Below are 22,401 nucleotides of genomic sequence, written 5' to 3'. Positions count from 1 at the left end.
TGGCCTGCACAGCATAATTACCCTGTAATTACCCTTTGCGTCTGAACAGAGGTAACTGAGCGGGTGGGGCGGAGCCCCAGGGTGGGTGCACCCTCTCACACAAAGTCCACATTTAGGACCCAGATTTCCCAGGCAGCCTGGTGATGCAGCCTCAGGGCGCCGGGTCTCCAGGCCAAAGCTCTGACTGCAGAACAAAGCTGGGATTCAGGGAGAGCCAGCAGGCCTAGGGGCCTGTGCTGTAGGACATCTCAGAAAGGCTGCCTCAAATGCCGTGATGGTGAAGGATGGATCTGGGGACCGTGTCAGGCCAGATATGTAAAATTATGGGCCCTGAGACCTGGGGGGCATCGTCTCTTCTATGGTTTCTCGCCACCTCACTCCCTCCCAGAGAGAATGAACCTCTAAGTGCAGAGAAGATGAGGGACACATAGGCAGAACCCCGTTGGCTGGCCGGATGTGCCGAAGTCCCGGTGGGCAGGGCAGGGCTCAGCCAGAGGGAGAGACCAGAGCAGAGTGGACCACGCTGGGGTCTGGGTGAGGGTAGCAGAGGGCAGGCGGGTGCCTGGGACCTGACCGTATAGATACGAGGCTCTGTCGGCCCCTGGGCCAGCTGCATCCTTTGCTCATTCAACAGACACGCATCGAGTCCCCACCGTGTGCCAGGAGCTGTACTTAGAACCCCTGGAGTTCGCCCTTAAGGAGCTGACAGCAGCCACGGGGCTGGGGTGCAGGCACACATATAACCTCCAGACCCTGCCAGTGGCTCAGAGGAAGCACATGGATCCTGCCAGATTGCGATGGGGGAGGAGTGGGGGGCATTAAACCTGGTCCTTGAGGACAGGCAGGGTTTCTGCATGGGGAGGCTGCTCAGCCAGAGGGGACAGCATGAGCAGAGGTTGGATACTGCGGCTGCAGAAAAGCCTAGAAGGTCAGGTCAGGGGCCAGGGGTCAATCCTGTTGGCCTCACTCGGTGTGACTTTTCCCTCCCCCCAACCCACACGCTCTCTACTCCTGGGCTCTCACCAACCTCTTATTCTCTGCCTGCTCCGGTTAGCACAAGCTCAGGTTGCGGGTGCCCTGCCTCTTCATTCCCTAAGGGCGGACTGCCCCATACTCAGGGGTGGAGGGGGTAGCTTGGTGTTTCTAAAATAAAAACAAAGCCAGTATATCTGCTGTGGAAAAACTAGCTCCCCCCTCCCCCTCAGTTAAATAAGTGCCACTTTCCTCCTCTGGGTTCTTGGTCAACGAGAGACCAGGTCTGTGTGACGGTCAAAGAGGTGGAAAGGAAAAAACAGTCGAAGTGGCTTAACCTGTAACTGAATTTAGGCTTCAAGTGAACCCTGGTTGCAAAATCCCCGCATGTGTGCCCCTTCTTTGCCCTCCTGCCCCTCTGTTTAATTTCCACGTGCCTGAGACCCTATTCCTGGTGGGTGGAGAGTCCCTCTGCAGGGGTCAGAGAAGGGAGGCTTCCTCGGGCCGCTGAATGGGACAGCTGAAGGGGAAGCATCCCTGACTCTACCCCTTTGAGAACCGAGGAAGCCGGGCTCTGGGGGGTGGGGTAGGGGTGACACACTGGGGCCAAAGTCACACTGCAGATTAGTGGCAGGACAGGGAGCTGGTCTCCTGTCTCCATCGCCACCAATAGGATTTTGAGGGGCTTCCCTGGTGGCGCAGTGGTTGAGAGTCCGCCTGCCAATGCAGGGGACACAGGTTCGTGCCCCGGTCCGGGAAGATCCCACATGCCGCGGAGCGGCTGGGCCCGTGAGCCATGGCCGCTGAGCCTGCGCGTCCGGAGCCTGTGCTCCGCAACGGGAGAGGCCACAACAGTGAGAGGCCCGCGTACCGCAAAAAAAATAAATTAAAAAACCCCTCAGCACCAAGAACTCTTAGTCTTTATCCCCAGAGACTCATGTTTTCCTAAGTACGGGACTATTTTTTGCTTCATTTGCAGGTGCCAACATGCATTCAGTGAATTAGTCAGGGCTGTGCTCAGAACCTGAGGCAGCTGGTTTCGCTGCTTTCTGACTCTCTACATTTATACATACAAAGAGTCTTTGGAGGTTCTGCCTGTAGGCGAGTATCACCCTCTGCTGTTTTTCCTGGGTCCTTTTTAGAAAAATCTGTCTGACCCATGAAATGAGGGCTTCCCCAGTGCTTATGAAAAGAATGAGGGAACAAACAAAAACAGTTCTAGTCAGTGGGTCAGAAGATCCTGGTGTGAATACCAGCTGTCACCTACAGCAGCGTGACCCTGGGCAAGTCACAGCACCTCTGGGCCTCAGCTTCCTCCTTTGTGAAATGGAGCTGATGCTGGTCCAACTTTGCCTCCCTTGCAGGTTGGTTGTGAGGATCAAATGGGCTGATGAATTTGCAAGAACTGTGTGTACTGGTTTTTACAGCCTCAGTGCCGTGCCGGGGTAAAGGCATTATTACAACCAACCCCCAAGAGGTCCTTGAATGAAGGAGGTGTGAGTAACTCTATAGAATACATCAGCCAGAGGCCATGTATCCGATCGTTGGGGATACAGTCTCAAAGCCTCTGTATCTAAGCCCACTTGCGTACTAGTGGACTCCACTCAGATGGCCATGACAGGAGACCTTGTCCCCAGGTGACCAGGAAAAATTCAACTGCAGAAGATCAAGACCTTACTTTAAAAAAGTAGATTGGTTCCGACAGGACAGTCATTTTAAAAGAAGGGCGGATACAAATATTAATAATATTTAACTAAGGCTAATCTTGAGATTAGCCTCAAAATCATGAGAACCCATCAACGAACCAGTCGTGGAAGAAGGTAAGGTAAGAATGATAAAGAATTATACTCTCTATAGAATTACAGGGAAATCAATTTGAGATTATACATCAGAAGGCAACTGAGAGCTGCAGGGAAGCTTTACCAAGGGTTATCCTAGAAATAGTGCAGTTGACCCCATGTAGGTGTCTATTTACCATGTTTAAGTATAAAACTGTAAAATATATATTTGGACATTATTTTTCCTAGTCTCCTCTTTCTTTTTATCATTCATCAATACCTCCCTTTCTAAGTTCTGTTTCACCCAAATGTGTCTCTAAAATGCAATTTTTGTATAACCTTCTGCTAGATGGGTTGGTCTAAGTTTCATTTGAAAGTCTTCTAAACTCTCCTACATTGGTCATCTGAAATTTTCCAGTTTGTACTGGCATTTCACTTGAAAGTGTGGCAAAAATCATTTTTTCTATACCTTCTTCTTAAAAGGTAGATATAGATGAAAGTTATCACTCATTTGTTGTATTTTAGTGTGAATTTGTTAAATCGGATGATTTCCTGTTTTTCTAAATTTTTAATATTGAAGTTTAATAAATATAGAGTAAAGCACAGAGATCTTAAGTGTATAGCTTGATGATCTTTTTCAAAGTGAACACATGCATTTTAAGGCTATGTATTTCCCCCTGAGTACTGTTTTGGCTGCTTTCTGCACATTTTAATTTGTCATATTTTCACTATTCATTTCAAAGTATTTTCTAATCCTCACTGCAGTTTCTTTTTTGATCCAAGATTATATGTATGTTGCTTGATTTTTCAAACATTTGGAGAATGTTTTAGTTGTGTTTTTCTTGTTGATTTCTGGCTTATTCTACTGTGGCTAGAGAATATGCTCTGTATAATTTCAGTCCTTTGAAATTTGTTGAGACTTGCTTTATGGCCGAGAAAATCGTTTCTTTCAGTGAATGTTCCATGTGTGTTGAAAAGAGTGCATACTCTCCAGTTTTGTTAATTATGTCGTTAAAACATATATTCCTACTGAAAAAAAAAGAAAGGGGAAAAAGGCAAGGGTTTTGGTGAACATTAAGCATCTCAACTCAGTTCTCAACTCGGCAAGATGCTGTGAAAGAAACATCCTCTGTGGGGTGGGAGAAGGGGCTCCAGAGGAGGGCTGCTGCCTAGGGGGTCTGTGGGTGGGGCTCCATGGGATAGCATGGCTAGCCCTCTGCCATCAAAGCAGGGCTAATGAGGTCATTAAGCCCAGAGAGTGAAGGATGTCGCCCCTACCCATTCCCTCCCTTCTCATAACCCCTCTGTTCCTATGCAGGATTTAAGGAGGGCTGGGCTTGGCATCCAGAGACCTGGGTTCTTGTCCCATTTCTGTTTTCTAAGTTGCTCTGTGACTTTGGGCCTCGGTTTTTCTCAGCTATAAAACTGCAATGACTCTATCTCCCTTACTGAGATGGGTAAAGTTGCAACTCCATTGCAGGACTTACTGCTGGCACGTAATTTCTGCATCACCTGAGGCTCCATGTGTATGATCGTGTGCCTACAAATAACAAGGGCCAATACTTATTGATCATGTACCACATGTCAGGTATGGTCCTAAGCCCTTTGGTAGGGTCCCCTCTTTTAATTCTCCTAGTAACCCCATGAGCAGACATGAGCATCACCCCACGTGACAGATGAGGAAAGGGAGACAAAGGTTATAGAGCCTGCCTGGGCCAGGCTGTCAGTAAGGAGCGGGTGGGATTCAGAGTCATGCAGACTGGCTTTAAAGTGGACTCTTCTCGGAGGGACCATATGCTCCACTTTGCCCACCCAATGCCAGTTTCTCTGGACAGCCCCGGTTCACACCTATTGTCTTGGCATGATTATTTGCAGTGGCCTTTTCACTTAAAAAAAGATTCCGGTTTGGAGGTTCATTCAGTCCTGGCTCTTCACCACTATCTTAAATTGGGTGTCAACAGTATTCAATATTTCTCGAGCCCCTGACTCTTTCTGCCCCGATCCCCTCCGCACACTATAGGTTTCTCCAACCCACATGCTCTGACACTCAGGGTCACCAACCCTACTGAGAAGCATAAGGTGTTTCCCTTAACCACAGCATTTGCTGTGGTTCTGAGCTCAGCCTGTATCCTAAGCATGCCCCTCGGCACCTGACCCGAGGGTGTCACGGGATAGGGAATGAATGAATGAATGGATGAACATATGCACCAAAGAGCCATGTGAAAGCCCCTGCACGCTCTAAGAGTTATAGAAATATTTCTCACAAGTTCCCCAGGACACCTGGGTCAGCGGTGATGAAAAGGAGAGAAGCAAAACTTACACCATCCTTTCTACGGCCCGATGCACGCGAGTGTGGAGGACGTTTCGCGTGGATGGTTCAGCACAGGCTCAGCACCTCCCAACAGGCCTCCTGGGACGTCCTGCCCAAGCCACCCACGGACCTTCTCTGTCCTCTCCATGCCACCGTCTTCTTCCCCTCATCTTTCAAGGCCAGCCCCAGGTGAGAAACACAGACCTATGTCCACAGTACATCGAAGTAGAAAAACCCTTCTGAAAATAATACAAATGAGGCAGAAATGGGACCAGGACAGGTCCACTGCGGGGAAACACCTGGACATACAGGTACTCCCTAGAGAAGCCCGACCTCAGAAGAAACTACAGGCTTTGAAAATGAAGGAGCATCAGCCCCTTCTCCGACCCCCATGCGCCCTCTTTTCCCTGTGCTGGCTCCAGCCCTCAGGGATGGCTCTCCAGCTGAGGCTGGGAAAGCCCACAGCCCCTAAGGGCCCCCCCAGTGGGATCTCAGGGCCGAAGAACACACTGGCTTCCTCCCCCTCCTCCTACAGAAGGCTCAGCATCGCGGAGGCGCGTGCACGCGCTGGGTCTGAAAGTAGCTCATTAAATAAACAAATGCCAGACCCGAGGGAGGCAGGTCGTTCTGCTCTGCACCAGAAACGTATGCTTTCCCACTCATGGAGACAAGATGTTTGAGAGCACAGAGAAGCCATCTCCAGCTCCGGCGCCTCGCCCAGATTCTGGCCGGCAGTCCCCAAACCCCAGCCCCCTGTAACTTCGGCCAGTGAATAGCGGTGGGCCCCTCACTGGGGCCAGGTCTTTAACTGTCTCAACGGCTCAGCAAAGCCGGTGCTATCACCTCTATGTTATAAACAAGGAGGCTGAGGCTCCCCTGGCACACCGAAAAATCAGGTCGCGGTGTCAGGGACGTCAAGGTCAGGGCCCTTCAGGTCTGAGCTCCCCGTAGGCTTAGAGGGGAGGAGAGAAGTCGCCTCCATCCAGAGCTGACCTTCCTGTCCAAGTCTGGTCCTCGGAGCATGGACACACCTCCCGAGAAGCCTTGCACAGCAAGGATAGAGGTTCAGAGGTGGCCCATTCAGGGCGAGCTCAGGATCTGTAAGGCAAGGAACAGTGGCAGCAGGAAGTCCCCAGAGCCCAGGCTGCTGGGACTCAGCAGAGGGTGGGACGTGGGGGTGAGACACAGACAGAGCTTCACCCAACTTCCAGGGGGGCTGCACACATCAGAGTCCCCACGAGCGGCTGCCCTGGGACTGAGCAGGTGTGCACGGCTGCTCACTTAACAAGCTGCTTACCTGCCTTCTCTCTCTCCTTTCCAGTAAACCAGGCTCCTTACCACCCATCCTTCCCTGCCAAACCTGGGTGCCCTCCTTCTCAAGGGCCCAGCTGGGTGAAATCCTTTTACTGGCAGTCGCCAAGCAGGGACTGGGCAGCACAATATACAGTGGGTGGGCAGGTGGGGTGGGTATCTCAGGGTTGGGCTGCCCAAGCCCCGTGAGGGTGGGCAGTGAGGGTGGGAAGACATTTGGGGGCTGGTACACCTGACTACTCCCCACCCCATGGATCCTTTTAAACATACAAACTAAACTGTGACCTGTAGGTAGATAACCTCCCCCTTTTTCTAGAGGAGGAGCGGTGCATTGAAACTTACTTTAGTTTGATTCACCAGGTAGTCAAGACGGCTAGTGTTCGAGCAAAAGCTGTCCTCCCCTCCTTCCATTATAATGGAGTTGGAGCTGGGTACGTGGCCACTGAACCCGTGGCTACATTCCCCAACCGTCTAAGCGGCTGTATCTGGCTGTGTAGTAGTTATTGACAAAGGAACGTGAGTAGAAATGCTACTCCCAAGCCTGAGCCTTAAAATACTGCCCCTGCACATCTCCACAATCTTCCCCCCTCCCAAGAGCTGGGCCACAGATGTGCCTGAAACCCAGGTTCAACCACGCAGACAAGGACAGCCCCTCAGAGCAATGGTTCTTTAACTGTAGAGTCTATTAGAATCCCCTGGAAGGCTTCTACAAACACAGGTTTCTGGGCCCCCCTCCGGGGCCCCACCCTGGTCATTTGCTTTTCCAACAAGCTTCCAGGGGATATGCTGATTCTGCTGGTCTGGGGACCACACACTGTGCTTGGGGATGGTTGAGAGAGAAGATCCCTGCAGGACCTCGTGGAGCAGGACAGCCTGCCTGCCCTGGACCGTTCCAAGAGAGAAAAAGACATTTTGTTCTTAAGCCACTGTCCTGTCAGGTGTCTGATACAGCCATTCAGCCTTGCCTCTAACTGAATTGTATCCTAGGGGTCAGAGTCTTCTCTGTATGACATCCCATTGAAAAAGAAGAAAAAAATTCTGTTCCAAGTCCACCTCTAGGGGCAGCAAATTCTTCCTTGATCGGACACACACAGAGCCAGGATGCAATCTCAGGTGTACGATTCCCAAACTAGACCAAATCGCCATGCATACTCTCTCCCAGGTCTCCCATCTTCCCCTGAATCAAATTATCGCCAGATCCCCTTCTCTTCACCACCAAGGTCTGAAGCCTCACGTCCTCATCCAGTCCTTCTGCAGCCACCACGGCCTGCACAGGTGGACCAGGCTAGGGGAGCAGTGGAGGCTGATGATGAGACGTGAGACCCTAAACCCACCAAGGAAAATCACCGCCGCTCTGAACTAAGACCGCAGGGTTTTAATTCTGATACACTGGGTCTCAAAAGTACCTTTAAAAAGAACAATGCACTGCTGTCAGATGTACTTACTGCTCCCACTAAAACCAGCTTAATTATAGCGAAGAAAACAGTCTATAATTTTTCCCACACTCAGAGATGGATCTATATTATAATTTCCCTGATCTTTTTGAATGAATGGATTAAGCTTTCTACCGACAAAGAGCTGCTCTTTTCATCACCCACGTGGAGACACACGCGTGAGGCCCTGTGCAGGAGCGGGGGGCTGCTTGGCCATGACCCCCAGGGAAGGCTGGTGCTCAGCACGAGGGGGATTGGGTTGGGGAAAACTCACGTCTCGGACCCCAGGCGAGGGACAGGCGCCGAGGGCTGTCCTCCCTTCCCGTGATTCGCAAAGAGAGTGATGCTAGGAATGTCCACTAATGGACACGGTGTGGTGTTTACAGAGGCATCGGCAGACGGGGGAGGGCAGGGCCCAGGGGATCTAATTCAGGGTGTCCCTTGCTATGCACCAGCACTTTGGGCAGGTCACTGCCCCTCTGTGTGCCTCAGTGCCTTTATCTACGCAATGAGGACGCTGGTGTTCTAACAGGGCATTCTTTTAAGTAAATTTTCTGGTAGAACCTCAACATATAAAACAGATAAACTGCAGCTTCTCTGGCAGCAGGGGTGTGTTAAGCCCCCTTCCCCCATTCAAGCTCACTTGATCACTGTCTTCCCTCCCCCACTCTCCCTAAAGCCCAAACCACAAAGAAACCCGCTCTAGCGCTTTCTGAGACCATGCAGGCCTGAGCTTCTGTATTCTTTAACTCCATAGCCACCCTGCACCGTCCATGGTCAGATGAGCCAGCGAAGAGCTGGGGGCGGGGGGTGTCTAAATCCCAGGAATCTGTATCATAGACCCAGAAGATATTTTTAGAACTTAAAGTGACCTCCGAGATCATCTGAGAAGTCTTTCACTTGATAGATGGTTCGGCTTGTGATGGTCCCCGTTGGCCTCAACCCCACCCTACTTTTTCTCTTTCTTTTTTTATTGTGGCAAAATACACGTAACATAAACTTTACCACTGTCACCATCTTAGGTCACTTGCACAGATATATAATAAGGCCAGTGGGTGAGCAGCTCTCAGCAGGACGGAGAGGCCGGTGCTCTTAGCGTCCCCAGCCCACAGACAAGGAAACTCACTGGAGGGCACGCGAGCCAGTCTGAAGTACAAATCCACCCCCTCATCCACTCCCCGTGCTGCTCTCCCGTCTCCCAGACAGCGTGGCAGGTCGTCCTGCCCAGGCTCCTAGTGCCGGCCCCCCAGGAGCACGTCCTAGTTTGGGTCCTGCCAGGCCGGTTCACTAGGTGGGCTGCTCTCCAGTTTGGGCCGTGGCATCAGGCTTCGCTGATTCATGCCCAGCTCCCAGCTGATGGTGAGAGCATCTCCGCCAGGAGGCTCTTGCTCTGCTCTGCTCTGTGCCCCCGGCTTGGGCCTGGGGACCCCGGGTCAGGAGGACTGGCCCCTTCTCTCCCCCCACGGCGGCTCCCAGTGCATCTGACTCACACTGTCCAGGCCCTGGACTCAGCCTGGGAGCTAGAGCCTGGGCTGGGTCTTTGGAAGCTGTACCGGGACCTTGGGGCCTGAGGCCATGTGACCAGGGCCGCACAAAAAGGCTGCCAACCACACACAGGCCCAGAGGAGGTGGTGGCCAGAGATGCCAGCCAGGCGGTTCTGCTCCAGCCCCTCTGGCGCAGGGTTAGGCTGGAAGCATCGGAAGCAGGTCTTCCCCTTACTCCGCCATCCACCCACCGGCGGTCCAGCCGACACCCGGGTGCTAGTGCCTTGTAGAAATCATAGAAGGTCAGAAGGGCTGGGTGAACGTGACCCTGAGAGTGGAGGGAACCCCCCCACATCCACAGCCCCCCAGTGAGCCTGGCAGAAGCGGGGGACACTCTGGGCCCATGGGCATCCCAAGCTTGGATTCGGGACTCACACAGGAGCTAGAGGGACTGGGGGTGATGCTGTTCTTAAGGACCAGGGTGCACTTCCTCTGTTGTGGGTACTCAGCAGGGAAGGGGGTAAGACACGCGTAGTCTAGAGCAAGGGTCCTCAACCCCCCGGGGCCGTGGCCTGTTAGGAACTGGGCTGCACAGTGGGAGGTGAGTGGCGGGCGGGCGGGCGAGTGAAGCGTCACCTGCCGCTCCCCATCGCTCGCATCCCCGCCTGAACCGTCCACCTGCCACTCCCCACCGCTCGCGTCACGGCCTGAACCATCCACTAGCCCCCCGACCCCCACCCCAGCCATGGAAAAATGGCCTTCCATGAAACCAGCCCCTGGTACCAAAAAGGTTGGGGACCACTGGTCTAGATGGTGCAGGAAACAATCGGGGCCCATTAACAATGGTCCCAGCCCTCAGACTCAACAAGGACTTGCCACCAGGCTTGACTCGGGGACCCAAGTCCCCGGACACGGACGCCCTGACGACACTGCTACCCCCGCCCCCAGCATGGTTCTCTGATGTTTGGTTTGGGCTTTCACGTACACGGAGGGAAAATTAACGTTAGTCACCCGTACCAGCTGTGTGACCTTGAGTAGGTCACTCAAGTACCTGAGCCAGTCTCCCCCTCCGCCCTCCAGGGGTAAGAGGGTGCGGACCTCTGAGAGAGTGACCGTGAAGGCCAGGAAGTGTGGGTGAAGCGCAGCTTGCCCCTCCTCCCCCATCACACCAGCAGCAGCAGCGCCTCCATCGAGGGGACGATTGATAGCGGTTTGAAGGCTTTGTGGCTCTAAGGGACTAGCCAGGCTGCATGGGGGATGCTCTGGCGGGCAGGAGGGGCCCTGTGGAAGCCTATATCACGGTGCACGTGACTTTGGCTTACGGACATTCACAACCTGCTCCTGGGAGTCAGAAAGTCACAGATACTCCTTTCCAGGCATTGGGAAATTAAAAAAAAAAAAAAAAGCCCAAATGACACAAAAACTCATCTCTGTTCCCAGAGATGAGGATTGGTACAATTTCTCATTTGCTTTCAAAACAGTGCCTGTCTTGTCTCTGGAGCAGGACACCGTGGCTGAGAAGTGAGCCCGAAAGACCACTCCTTCCAAGGAGTTATAACGTGGAGGCCCCGGAAACTGTATGGAAAAACGTTACCATTTACGTGCTGGGGTCCCATAGGTTTTAGCACATCCCCAAAGGGGTTTATGACTTTGCGCCACAAAAAGGTTAAGGTTCCTTCTTTGGGTAGGTACAGATGAGACCTGAACTATGAACTCCTACGGGAAGGGCTGTGTCTTAGACACAGGCTCAGAGACCCCGTGGGCCAAGCTGGGGAGGAAGCCAGGTGTCCTGGGTATCCAGACCCCGCCTCAGCTTGTTTTCTGCCAGAGCACACGGATGCTGGATCTATGTGCGTGTGTGTGCAAGGCTGCGGGAGAGGACGTTCACGCATCCAATTCTAAACTCCAATTTTCACTTTGGGTCTTGGATGTAAATCTGCTAGGTCTTAAGTCCAGGAGATGATGTAATTTATCAAAGAGAGTTTGGAAGCTGCTAAGCTCCCTGATAAATAAACCATGTTTCTTCATCCCAGGTCTGTGAAAACATATTTTCTATGGACTTAGAAACCTCCCCCTGCCTTGGAAAGTATTAGAATCTTCCCCCTGCAGGAGAGCCAAGCATACAGAAACTTGTCTTTTTAGAGATACTTGACCTTTCTGGGCAAGGAAATAATGTACTCACATGGCAACTAACCAGCAACCCCCGCACTGTTACCCTAATTCTTTCCAAAAAAGAACTGTAGTTCCATGAGTTCCAGAGGGAGGATGTTATAGAAACGGACTTGGCATCAGAACATCCTAGCTATTGCCCACATCGGCTCCCTAATCGGGTACCAATTACATCATCACCAGGAGCAACACTATCCATTGCTCCCAAGGTTTGGAAAGCTGCCTGCATGTCCCAGGTCTAGAAGGTGGAGAAGAGACTTCTTAGACACCAGTTCACCCTCACGTGTCGGCCAGGGAGGCCCAGAGGGTGGAGGCCATTTCTCCACTCTCACTGGGTAAGAGCTGGGACTCAAACCCATATCTCTGGTCCTCAGTCCTAGTTTGGGGGTTGGGGGGAGCTATAGACTCACAGCGCTGCCCCACGGTCATGATCTCTGAGCTCTTGCTGCCTCTGGTCATAACCAAGCCCACCAATACCCGGACATCAGGAGCTAAGGAGCGTATAGTGCTCTGGAGACGCGAAAACTCTAAAAGGATGCCTTGTTACTACTGATAGCGATGATAGTATGTAATATGTAAAGTTTGTCTATCAATTTAGCTGCTAACTTTCCAAATGAGGAAGGAGGAATTTAAGAACCCAGCCAGCTCTGTGGGGAGCAACTGCATTTTTGACAACTCAGATGGAATCTTTATCTCTGGATGCTTGTGTGCCTCTGGTCCTTGAATTCTTTCTAAGATGGCACATCGGCAATCCAGCCTTTGGGTGGACTCACACCCTTCCAAGGACACCCAGGACACTGGGCAAGGCTTGGGAGAACTGGGAATAATTGCTTTACATGTTCATAGGCTCACCAGCTTAGATTTATTGAAATGCCACATAATGCCTGACTGTGGGCAAGCTTCCCCTCCACTGCCACCGATCCTGAGGCCAGACATCCCCGGGTTTGTTAGCTGCGGGATTTGGGGAAAGTCTTTAACCTCTCTGTGCCTCAACATTCACAACTATAAAATAGGGGTAACAGCACTGTGATGATTGTAGGAGATAATGTATGTTAAAACCTCACACAGTGCCTGGCACATAGCAGGACATCAGTAGGTTCTAATCCCTATGACATTTTAATAAATGCCCCATGTGCTACATTGTTGGGGCAAAGTATCCTGGGGGGATCTGCCTTCCCTTGAGGGAGTGGTTGGAAGAACAGAATTCACCCTCAGTTATGAGGTGATGGTCAGCAATACAGCCTTCCGACTTCCCAGGCATGTATAATGTTCATTTAAATGATTTCAAGATAGCTCAGAAGTGTGCTTAAGTCCCTGCATTTACCAAATGGGTACCTTCTATAAGTTAATGTACTAAATGACAATCATATATGTAGTAATGAAAAATAGAGCCCGAAGCTAAAATTGCTATTCATGATATTTGTTAAGGATAACATGATTGTTGTAGGTGGTAGTGTTATTCTAGTCCCAAGCTCTGCTTCCTGCAACCATTTCACCTCCCAGGGCCTTGGTTGTGTATAAAATAACAACTACAGTTATGTCCAGCCTTGAAATAACCTTCGAGGCCTTGCTATCCCCTCCTGCTGGCTTCCTCCTGTCTTGCCTTCTCCACCTAACCATCTCTGACGTTCGCCTGCAAACAGGAAGGTTTAGGTTTGAAAGGCCAAGCCAAAGAGCTGTGCTCTCAAACTTGAGGTGCATCAGAATCCCCGGGGGGGCTGTGGTTAAAACACAGTTTGCTCCCCGCCTCCCCCCAAGAGTTCCTGAGTTGGCAGGTCAGGTGAGGTCCAGAATTTTGCATTTCTAACCAGCTGGGGGATGTTGACACTGCAGGCCGAAGACCTCGCTTTGAGAATTACTGCCTTAGGGCAGTGATTTTCAACCTTAGCTGCACTAGGACACCCTCCCCACCCCTCCCGCCAAGGAATGTAAAAAACCGCCATTCCCAGGCTTCACCCCAGGTGAACTCGGTCGGGATCTCAGAGGGGAGCAGCCCAGAGACCCTGGTTCAGAGGCTAAGCTTCCCTCCAGCCGCGGTGCCCACATCCAGAGCCCTGGGTGCGCTGAGCTGTCCACGATCACAGCCTGGGGCTGATGGCTATGACCCGGCAAACAGTTTTTGCACGGGACCAGTTCAAATGTTTCAGGCTTTGCAGGCCTCTGGCCTCTGCTGCACGTTGTTCTTTGTTTTTTGTTTGTTTCAGTCCTTTAAAAAGGTAAAAATTGGGGCTTCCCTGGTGGCACAGTGGTTGAGATGAGAGTCCGCCTGCCGATGCAGGGGACGCAGGTCCATGCCCCAGTCCGGGAAGATCCCACATGCCGCTGAGCGGCTGGGCCCGTGAGCCATGGCCGCTGAGCCTGCGCGTCCGGAGTCTGTGCTCCGCAACGGGAGAGGCCGCAACAGTGAGAGGCCCGCGAACCGCAAAAAAAAAAAAAAAAGGTAAAAATCATCCTCAGCTTGCAGGTCATCCAAAAACAGTTTGCAGAGCCCTGGAGAACAGCCCGTTATGCAATTATTAAATCTAATGATGGAAACAGCAACTCACAATCAGCATTAATCATACAGTAAATTAAAACCAAGGTAGAATGCAGACCGATTCAAAGGAACTAAAGGTACGATATAAACATGGTTTCTCCCGCTAATCTTTTACTTGTTATCATCACTGTTCCTTTCTAACCCAGTTTTTCTTTCTACATTAAAAAGGGAGGGGGGGGTGGTAGAGGCAGGACAGGAATAAAGATGCAGACGTAGAGAATGGACTTGAGGACACGGGGAGGGGGAAGGGTAAGCTGGGATGAAGTGAGAGAGTGGCCTGGACATATATACACTACCAAACGTAAAACAGATAGCTAGTGGGAAGCGGCCGCATAGCACAGGGAGATCAGCTCGGTGCTTTGTGACCCCCCCTAGAGGGGTGGGACAGGGAGGGTGGGAGGGAGGGAGACGCAAGAGGGAGGGGATATGGGGATATATGTATATGTATAGCTGATTCACTTTGTGATACAGCAGCAACTAACACACCATTGTAAAGCAACGATACTCCAAAAAAGATGTTAAAAAAAAGGGGGGTGGGCGGGTGGGCTCCCTTCCACCCTCCTCCAACTCACGGTACCAGTACCTGCTTCCTAGAGCTTGCTTGGAACTTTCTGTTTCCAGCAACTTCAGAGCCCTCAGCGACATGCTCAAAGCTGTCAGAAAGTGCAAACTGCCTCCTGAGTATTTCATTCTCTCCCAGGGCTCCTAGTTCTAACTTCCTGTCTCACCCTCTCTGCCCACAGACAGAGGAGTCTCTTTCTTCTGGAATAAAATGCCTGGCTTCCCTAAGCCTCTGTGTGTGCAAAACCCACTCCAAACTGTGGAGTCACGTGGCACCTGCACCTGGCCCCTTCTCCCCCTCCCCCTCCTCTCTAACCCTGAGAGCCCTGGGTCCCTGGTCACTAGGCCACTCCCTCCTCTGTCCCAACCTATCTGCTCAGTTTGGGCATAAAAATAATCGTACCCGGAGCAGCTGGTGAGCGTCTCTAAACGGGCCTCAGAACTCCTAGAGGCTTTGTGCTTTCCAATCTGTTCCAGACCTCAGACGAAATGGACAACACCCACCTCTACTCCTTTCCTTTGTTCTTTTCTTCTGAACCTTTAAAAACCCCTAGAACCTGTTAGTGAATGACCTAAGCTGACTTTTAAAAAATGTAAATGATTTAAAGCAGGAGGGTGGAGGCCTGGAAAGGAAATGGCAGCCTCCAGCATTTTCCAAAGATATATATCACAAACAGGGATCCGAGAGCACTTAACCAGCCCACTTGTTTAAAGGATTAGTTCTGCCCTAACTGGGCCACCATCCACAACTGTGACCTACATGAGGGTCCTCGCTGGCTTCCTGGGCCAAAAACGAGTATAGCCTCATAGGGCCCTGTGCCTGGTTTAATGCTCGGCTGTTTCATCTCAGAATTATTATTATTATTTTTTTTTGCGGTACGCGGGCCTCTCCCGTTGCGGAGCACAGGCTCCGGATGCACAGGCCCGGCGGCCATGGCTCACGGGCCCAGCCGCTCTGCGGCACGAACCCGCATCCCCTGCATCGGCAGGCGGACTCCCAACCACTGCGCCACCAGGGAAGCCCCATCTCAGAATTCTTAATGATTTATCTTTGAGCTTGTGTTTTGTAAGTGAAGTCTCATGGGACGGTGGGCATGAATGTGAGCTGGGGAGATACACACAGTATATGGACCCACTGTTCCTCGATGCCGCATTTGACCTGGTGTTCCTGATGCCCCGGGAGCACAGAATTCCAGGGCATCCTTGATGCGCGGGGTTCAGAAAGCCTCAGAGAGAGTACAGGTAAGGAGTCACGTCCATGACAGAGCAGCCCGGGAGGCCAGGCTCCCTGCTGGAACCAGAGCTTGATTCAAAGCCGACAGAAAGCTGTGCATTCTGAGAAACACCAACAACCAAGGGCCATCCTGATAGCCTGTCTTTCCCGATTTCTGCTACCTCCTGCATTACTCACCCACTTACACTGAAAATGATGACACAGGAGGAAAGGAAGGACAGCCTTTCCCTTTTTCCTTCTGTCCCTCCTTTACCACTAGGCCAAAGGTGGTGTGTGTTGATGGAACGTGTGTGTATCAAGAAGTGAAACAAAAACACCTGAGTTAGTTTCTTGCCCCATGTCTACTGTCCTGGTAGGAACAAAATACACGTGCACATACGAGCTGTGAAATAGGAATCATGTCATTTTGGTGATTCAACTTATGAGTGAAATGCTCATCTATTTACATTTAAAACAGGCGTTGCACAATATAAAGGCGAATGTAAAATTCATGCAAATCATTCAAAATTTTAATTTTTCTTTACTTACAATGTCATTAAAAAGCAAGTAAAAAAAACCACATCATGACAAGTCAATAAAGAGGCCATGGAAGAAAGGAAAAAGCTTTGTATTTTAGTACCTATAGGCACTTTTTCCTGCTTTTTGAGTTAAGGGCGCGGGCATAGGGATTTCTCCTTCAGGCACGGACTTAGGCATGACTGAGGAGTGCTTCTGAAATATCCGCCCAGTGGACATTTACTGAACTCCTACTGCTCGCTCAGCTTCGTGCTGGTTGCCAGGAAAAGAAAGTCAATTTCCATCCTCCAGTAGGGGTGAGGTACACCATTCTGAAACCCGGGTACGGGACATTGTTTTCCAAACGTCAGAACCCTCGTACGTGTCTAGTAAAGGGGCTTCTGAGAGGGAAATCTCTTTACCATATTTCAAGAAACTTGGGCTTTTACCTGTCAAAAACGCTTCAGAGTTCAGCTACCACTCTACATGATCAACCAGGATAGGTAATGCTTTTTTATTAAAATTTTGCAATCGGTTCCAGACAGACCTCAGGCAAACTGACACAAAGAGCTCACTCCTGTCCTTTGTCTTTTTTCCCTTCTGAGCCTTTTAAACACACTAGAATCTGTTAGTAAATGACATAAGCTGATTCTGAAAAAATGTAAATGATACAAACCAGAAAGGTGGGCACTGGAGAGGGAATCCCTATCAGTTTTGTGGCTCTGAATAATTTTTTCAGATGGAGAAACAAATTTTCATTTATGTTGAAATTTGGCTGATAAAAAACTTTCGAAACATGGGGTCCGTGTTTAAAAACAAGAGGAAGAATCCACAGGTCAGGACAAGGGTTAGAACCACTTTGGGCTAACCTCCCCCCGTCAACACACATTACCACTGGAGAGGGTCTGAGTTCCCTACTCGTGATCTCAGCAGATCAGGGACCCAGCGGAGCAACTTCCCGTAACACTTCCTCAGCCTCTGTAACATCCTCAAGTCTTGAATTCTTGGTATTTGACAGCAAAGCTCCTTAAGCCTTTAAGAAGGGCCATGTGCACAGCCCCCGAGGAGGGGGGCAGTGAGCACGGATGGGAGAAGTTCTGGAATACAGCCAGCTCGTCTCGCAGCCAGGTGGGGAGAGGAATGGCCCAGTTGGAAGGGCACCCAGAGGAGGTAAGGGACGGGGCTGGCCTGGCGGGGGAGCCTCGGGGACCTGAAGCCAGGCTATGACCTAGAGACCGTCTCCTCCGCTTACAGAGCAGGAAAGGTCACGGAAGGCGCTCAGGAGAAGGCAGAGTCCAGATTCCAGGCTGGACAGCTGACCGCCCTGGGCTCTCTGCCCCCTGGCACTTTCCCGACCCTTCTCTGAGCTCCAGCTGTGGCCTGGGGGAGCCCCCCCCCCCCCACCGCGGCTGCAGCCTGCACTCAGCTGTTCTCTCCTCTCCCCCTAGGAGTTAAGTTTCATCTCCTTCACAACTGGATGCTCGGAGGTCAGGGCTGGGTCTTTATTATTCTCAGGCCTGGAGGACCAAGGCTCTGGCAGGCACACAGGGAACGTGAGAATACTGACCCCCGCCCCGAACCCCTCTTCCCCCTCCACCACCTCTGTTGGCTCTGCCCTCTGCCTGTGCCCTCTTGGAAGGTTAAAGCTTCTGGACCCAGGAACGCACAAGAGTCAGCCCAGCAGGGACACGTACAAGAAGCAAGGTCAACCGTCAGAGGAATTAGCAAAGCGCTCTGTCCTGTGCTCAGTCCCTTCTGTCCACTTCTGCCCCTGTCTCTCTCCTCAACCAGCCACCTAAAACAACTTTACAAACAACTCAACCTCCTTCCCCGTCCTTGGGTGAACTACTGATGCCCAGCCCTTGGGGTTTAGCAAAGGTGGTGATGAACTGTATTCTGTGCCCCAAACCTGGGCACAGCACCGGACAGGGGAGTCACCCCGCCATTCACAAATGAATTTACAAGAAGCGACAAAGGAGGGATGTTTTCCATGGCTGCTTAAATATAGGGCGTGGCATGCCATCCACCTGGCTCTCCAGGCTCAGGAATCACTCAGAGAGAAGGGCGTCCTCCACTACCAACTACTTGAGAAAAACCAGGCTGAGCAAACTACTGGGGAGAGACACGTGCATCTGGGCAGTCTGCCTGAGACACACCCAAAGGAGGATGATGGCAGACGGGAACCCCACACAGGCAGCTCTCCAGTATCAGCGTGTCTCCCGTCCACTCTGTGATGTCCACTGTTTCCTTCTGGTCCAGAACCCCGCATACCCATTGATGAAGAAACCTCTTCACGCTAATCTTGACCCAAAGCTCAGGAAATTAAACCAGTTGCAAAAAAGCAAACCATATCATGAATTCCACGGCCAAGCAGTGATGGCTGATGGGATGACAGCTCTGCGTGTCTGAACCACAGCCTTTGGTCATCCCCGAAGGCTGAGTGTGCGTTACTCCCCGTCCCAGTACTGTTATTTCAACTTGGAGTTGAAAAGGCCCCATCGTCTTCAGATGCAATAGTTTTCTAGTTTTATTTTAATGGGAGGGCCCTTTCTTCAAGGGAAGTCCTACCTGGAAGCCAGCCTCTAACTCACATCAGTCCCGAGCTGGGGTGTGCAGAGCCCAGGGCCCTGCCTATGGGCCCGCTCCCCCCTCACAAGCTCCCAGGAGCACAATGTGAAAGACACGCATCCATCTCCCTTATTGAGTTACTCACTCACTCTCTGACACAGCTTCTCTGGAGCACCTACTAGGTTCCAGGCGTGGTGAGCCAGCAGGTAACAGGAGGTCCCTCCTCGGCAAAGGTCTCAGTGTGGCTGGATGCAGCTGAGAGTGGTTCAGATGGTGCGGAGAGTGCTAGGAAGGAAACAGATCAGGGCAATGTGACTGGGCAAAGTGGGAGGTGGCCACTTTGGATAGAGGGTCACCTCCTCTCTGAGGACGGGAAATGTGAGCTGAGATCAGAACTATAATCTGGAAAGATGCTGATTTTGACCAATGAGGAAACAGACCCAGAGAGGTGAAGGGACTTTCCCCAGGTCACACAGTGGGTAGGAAGCCGAGCTGCACTGAACCCGGGTTTCCAGGGCTTCTTTACTAAGCAGCTACTACGAGCCAAGAAGCCTTGGTGACAGGTGACATCCAGGGGTGACAAACCACAACCACATCCCGGTGTCTGGGGCTGTGAGGACTCTTGACACCCTCCCCGCCCTCCTCAGCAGGTACAGCGTTGGTTCTAGAGGATGCCCTGTGACCAGAAGATGGAACCCTGAGGCTGGTGACCAGGGACAGAGAGCTCCCTCCTCTGCCATCTCCCTGGCCTGAACTGTGGCCTGACTGCTTCTGGTGGTGGTGACAAGCAGAGAAAAGCCAGCCGGTGGGTGTGAAGGTCCCGGTGCACCTGGAGGAGGGTCTCTGCACAGCTGAGCTGCTCCAGGGCTATGATTTGAAGACCTGCCAAGCCGGCTGTCCTCTTGTGCTGTGGAAGCATCCACACCAAAGGGACAGCACCAGGCAGGCCTGCGAATACCTCACACTCCAAGATATCGAGGCCCGGCACCGGGCAGACACTCCTATCTCTGGAATATTCTAGGGAGCGGCATGAAGACAGCTCCTGCTGCAGCCCACAAACCTGGCCCCCGAGGCATTCCCCAAAGCCCGATCGGGCACGCCCGTGGGCCTGGCCTTCACCCTTTGTCCCTGGAGCCTCCCTGCTGTCAAAGCACTTTGCTTAGCTAACTTGAGCCTCCAGACACCTCCCGAGGTGGGCAGGACAGCAGTCATTAGTCCCATTTTGCACTGAGTCCCAGGGGGACAGGCGCAGGGAACACGCTACTGCCGTGGTGACCCTCCACCAAGTTCTGGTTCAAACCCAGGTCTCCAACTCCACCTCTAATCCAGCTGCCCACAGCTAACCACAGACCACCCGCTCCGGCCGAATACCACCCAGGTCTCTCCTCACACGTCCACCTACCCTAGGCCCTAGAGTACACCTGGGGTTTTTCCAGGAGCTCCCTTTTCTCGCCACGCCACCCTGCCCCACAGTGGGTGCCCATGTGCTGAGACGGCCAGCACTCACCCCCGCACCCTCGGCAACTGAGACCCAGCTTGAGATGCCCCTTTCATATTTCCAGCCAAGTCATGTGTGTGAACCTACAGCTGGTGAAAACAATACACCTAGAACCTTCCACACCCCCTGTCCTTCCATACCAAGCCAGCCAGCTGCAGGCACAGGAACAGGCAGGAAACACAGGTGACAGGGTTCCCCCAAATGCACAGATGCGCCCATGAAACTTGTGGACCACCCTGGCTGGCAGACGGACCCACCGAAAACGATCCTGTGACACGCCAGCTGCCAACACTGGGCAAGCCCTTGCCGGGAGTACGGAACCAAGGGCTGTACCCATTCTAGTTAGGATGGCTCTGGGCCTGTCACCTCCGGCCCGTGCGTAAGAGCCACCAGATGTCCAGGTGGACAAAGAGAATGACGTTTGGAGGAGGCACAGACGCGCACTGAGGTCCTGAGCTCCCTCCCGAGACACTAAGGGCAGACGGGCAGTCTCCGGAGGACGGATGGGAACACGGCAGCCAGCGGTGCCTGCTCGCCCCATCCTGCCCCCATCCTCCCGGGAGTCGGCTGCCCGGGCCCGCCGGGCCGCGCTCGGCTATGCAACTCCCAGCCCCTCCCGCGGGAGCCCCGAGCGGCCGCCGGGCCCCCTCCCGCGCCCCCGCCCGCACTCACCGGTCGCGGGCTCCGCAGCGAAGGCCGCCGGCGCCGGGGCGGGGCCGCAGGGCCAGCGGGTGAGGACCGCAGCCGCGCTCAGCCCCGCGCTCGCTCTGCACTTCCTGCGGCCGCGCCCCGCCTCCTGAGCGCCCACCCCCGGCCCCTCCAATACCCGGGCTCCTTCTCCCGCCGCCCCGCCGGCCGCCCGTCTTTGTTTGGGGTTGGCCTTTCTCCCGTTCGGAGAGCACGAAGCGAATCCAGTCCGAGTCAGGGCAGCTGTGCGGTGGCCCCGGGGTCCCTGCGAGGAGGGGGCATGGATGGATGGATGCAAGTCGGGCGGCTTGCAGACACCCTACCCGGGCCTCCCGGAGGTCTCCCTGTCCCCCAAGTGGGGGCCTAGTGGGGCGTCAAACCCCGCAGGGTAGTGGGGGAAGCTGGCCGTGGGGGTGTGCGGGGACTCTAAGGACCGGCCCGTGTGATCACAAAGAGCCTCCCCTTCTTCCCCGCTTCCCCCCAGACCCACGTACACAAGGAAGACCCCATCGCAGCCCTGTCCCTCTGAGAGTCCTGTGGGCCGTCAGCTTTCCATTTCCTGGGCTCTGGGAGTCAAGGTCTCCCCCCGGACTGGAGAAAAAAGCAAGAGTCGACACAGCCCATCTGTCCCGCCCTGGCCCAGAGCAGGGGCGAAGCTGCCTGAACTGGATCCAACCGGTGGGGCCTCATGGTTCCTGTTACTTGCCAAAGCAGCAGAGGCCTGAGCTAACCCAACCGTGGTCTTTTCAAATTTGAGCACAGAGAGCGCCGTTACCCATTTACCAGGCTGCTGGTCCGGGGAAGCCAGTGGAGGCGGGGAGCTGACAGCCATCCTCCCCGCACCTCGGGCTGTGAAAGGGGGGCAGAGGGGAGGTGGGATGGGGGCCTCTGAGGGAGGTGACGGCAATAGTCCCTGGGGAGGAAGCACTGAAATGGGGAGTGACTGGGGAAGATGCAGCAGAGGCGGGTCTACAGAGCTGCTTGGGGTGAGGGTCTCAGGAAGGAGGCCTTCGCGGCGCTGGGGGAGAGGCAGCCAACAGGAGCACCGAGAAGCTGAGATGAAGGACGAGTGTAGACCAGGCAGGGCAGGCCGGGCTGAGGGCAGAACCTGGTCTAAGCAGGGAAAGGGTGGGTGAAAGAAACTGTCCCGGTTGGCGGGGGTCTGTGCAGTGCCTGGTGCCACATCACGGAGGAGAGGGCAGGTCCTGCAGGGGCCCAGCTCCAGGGGCGCCGAAGAGGAGGGCGCCCAAGGAAACGGGGCTAGACTCGGCGATGAGGCGCTCCTCAGGGGCTTCTGAGAGGGTCCCTTCAGTGGGGGCAGGATGAGCCAGGTCCCCCCTCCTTGGGGGCATCCGGACCTGAT

The 22,401-nt window shown here is 53.1% G+C and overlaps 1 protein-coding gene across 1 annotated transcript in view; it reads right to left on the bottom strand.

Annotated features, from left to right (window-relative positions):
* Positions 1–21,548, bottom strand: part of TSPAN11 (tetraspanin 11) — a 65,041-nt gene extending 43,493 nt beyond the window's left edge. The window contains 3 exon segments of the mRNA XM_007469515.1: positions 18,999–19,067; positions 19,070–19,138; positions 21,533–21,548. Of these exon segments, the coding sequence (XP_007469577.1) occupies positions 18,999–19,067; positions 19,070–19,138; positions 21,533–21,548 (154 nt within the window).
* Positions 21,549–22,401: the final 853 nt, after the last annotated feature.

This window comes from Lipotes vexillifer, unplaced genomic scaffold (genome assembly GCF_000442215.2).
Source record: "Lipotes vexillifer unplaced genomic scaffold, Lipotes_vexillifer_v1.1 scaffold395, whole genome shotgun sequence".
Lineage (NCBI taxonomy): Eukaryota > Metazoa > Chordata > Mammalia > Artiodactyla > Lipotidae > Lipotes > Lipotes vexillifer.
The sequence above is the reverse complement of the archived record's forward strand: the minus strand, read 5'-3'. Positions and strand labels throughout refer to the sequence as shown.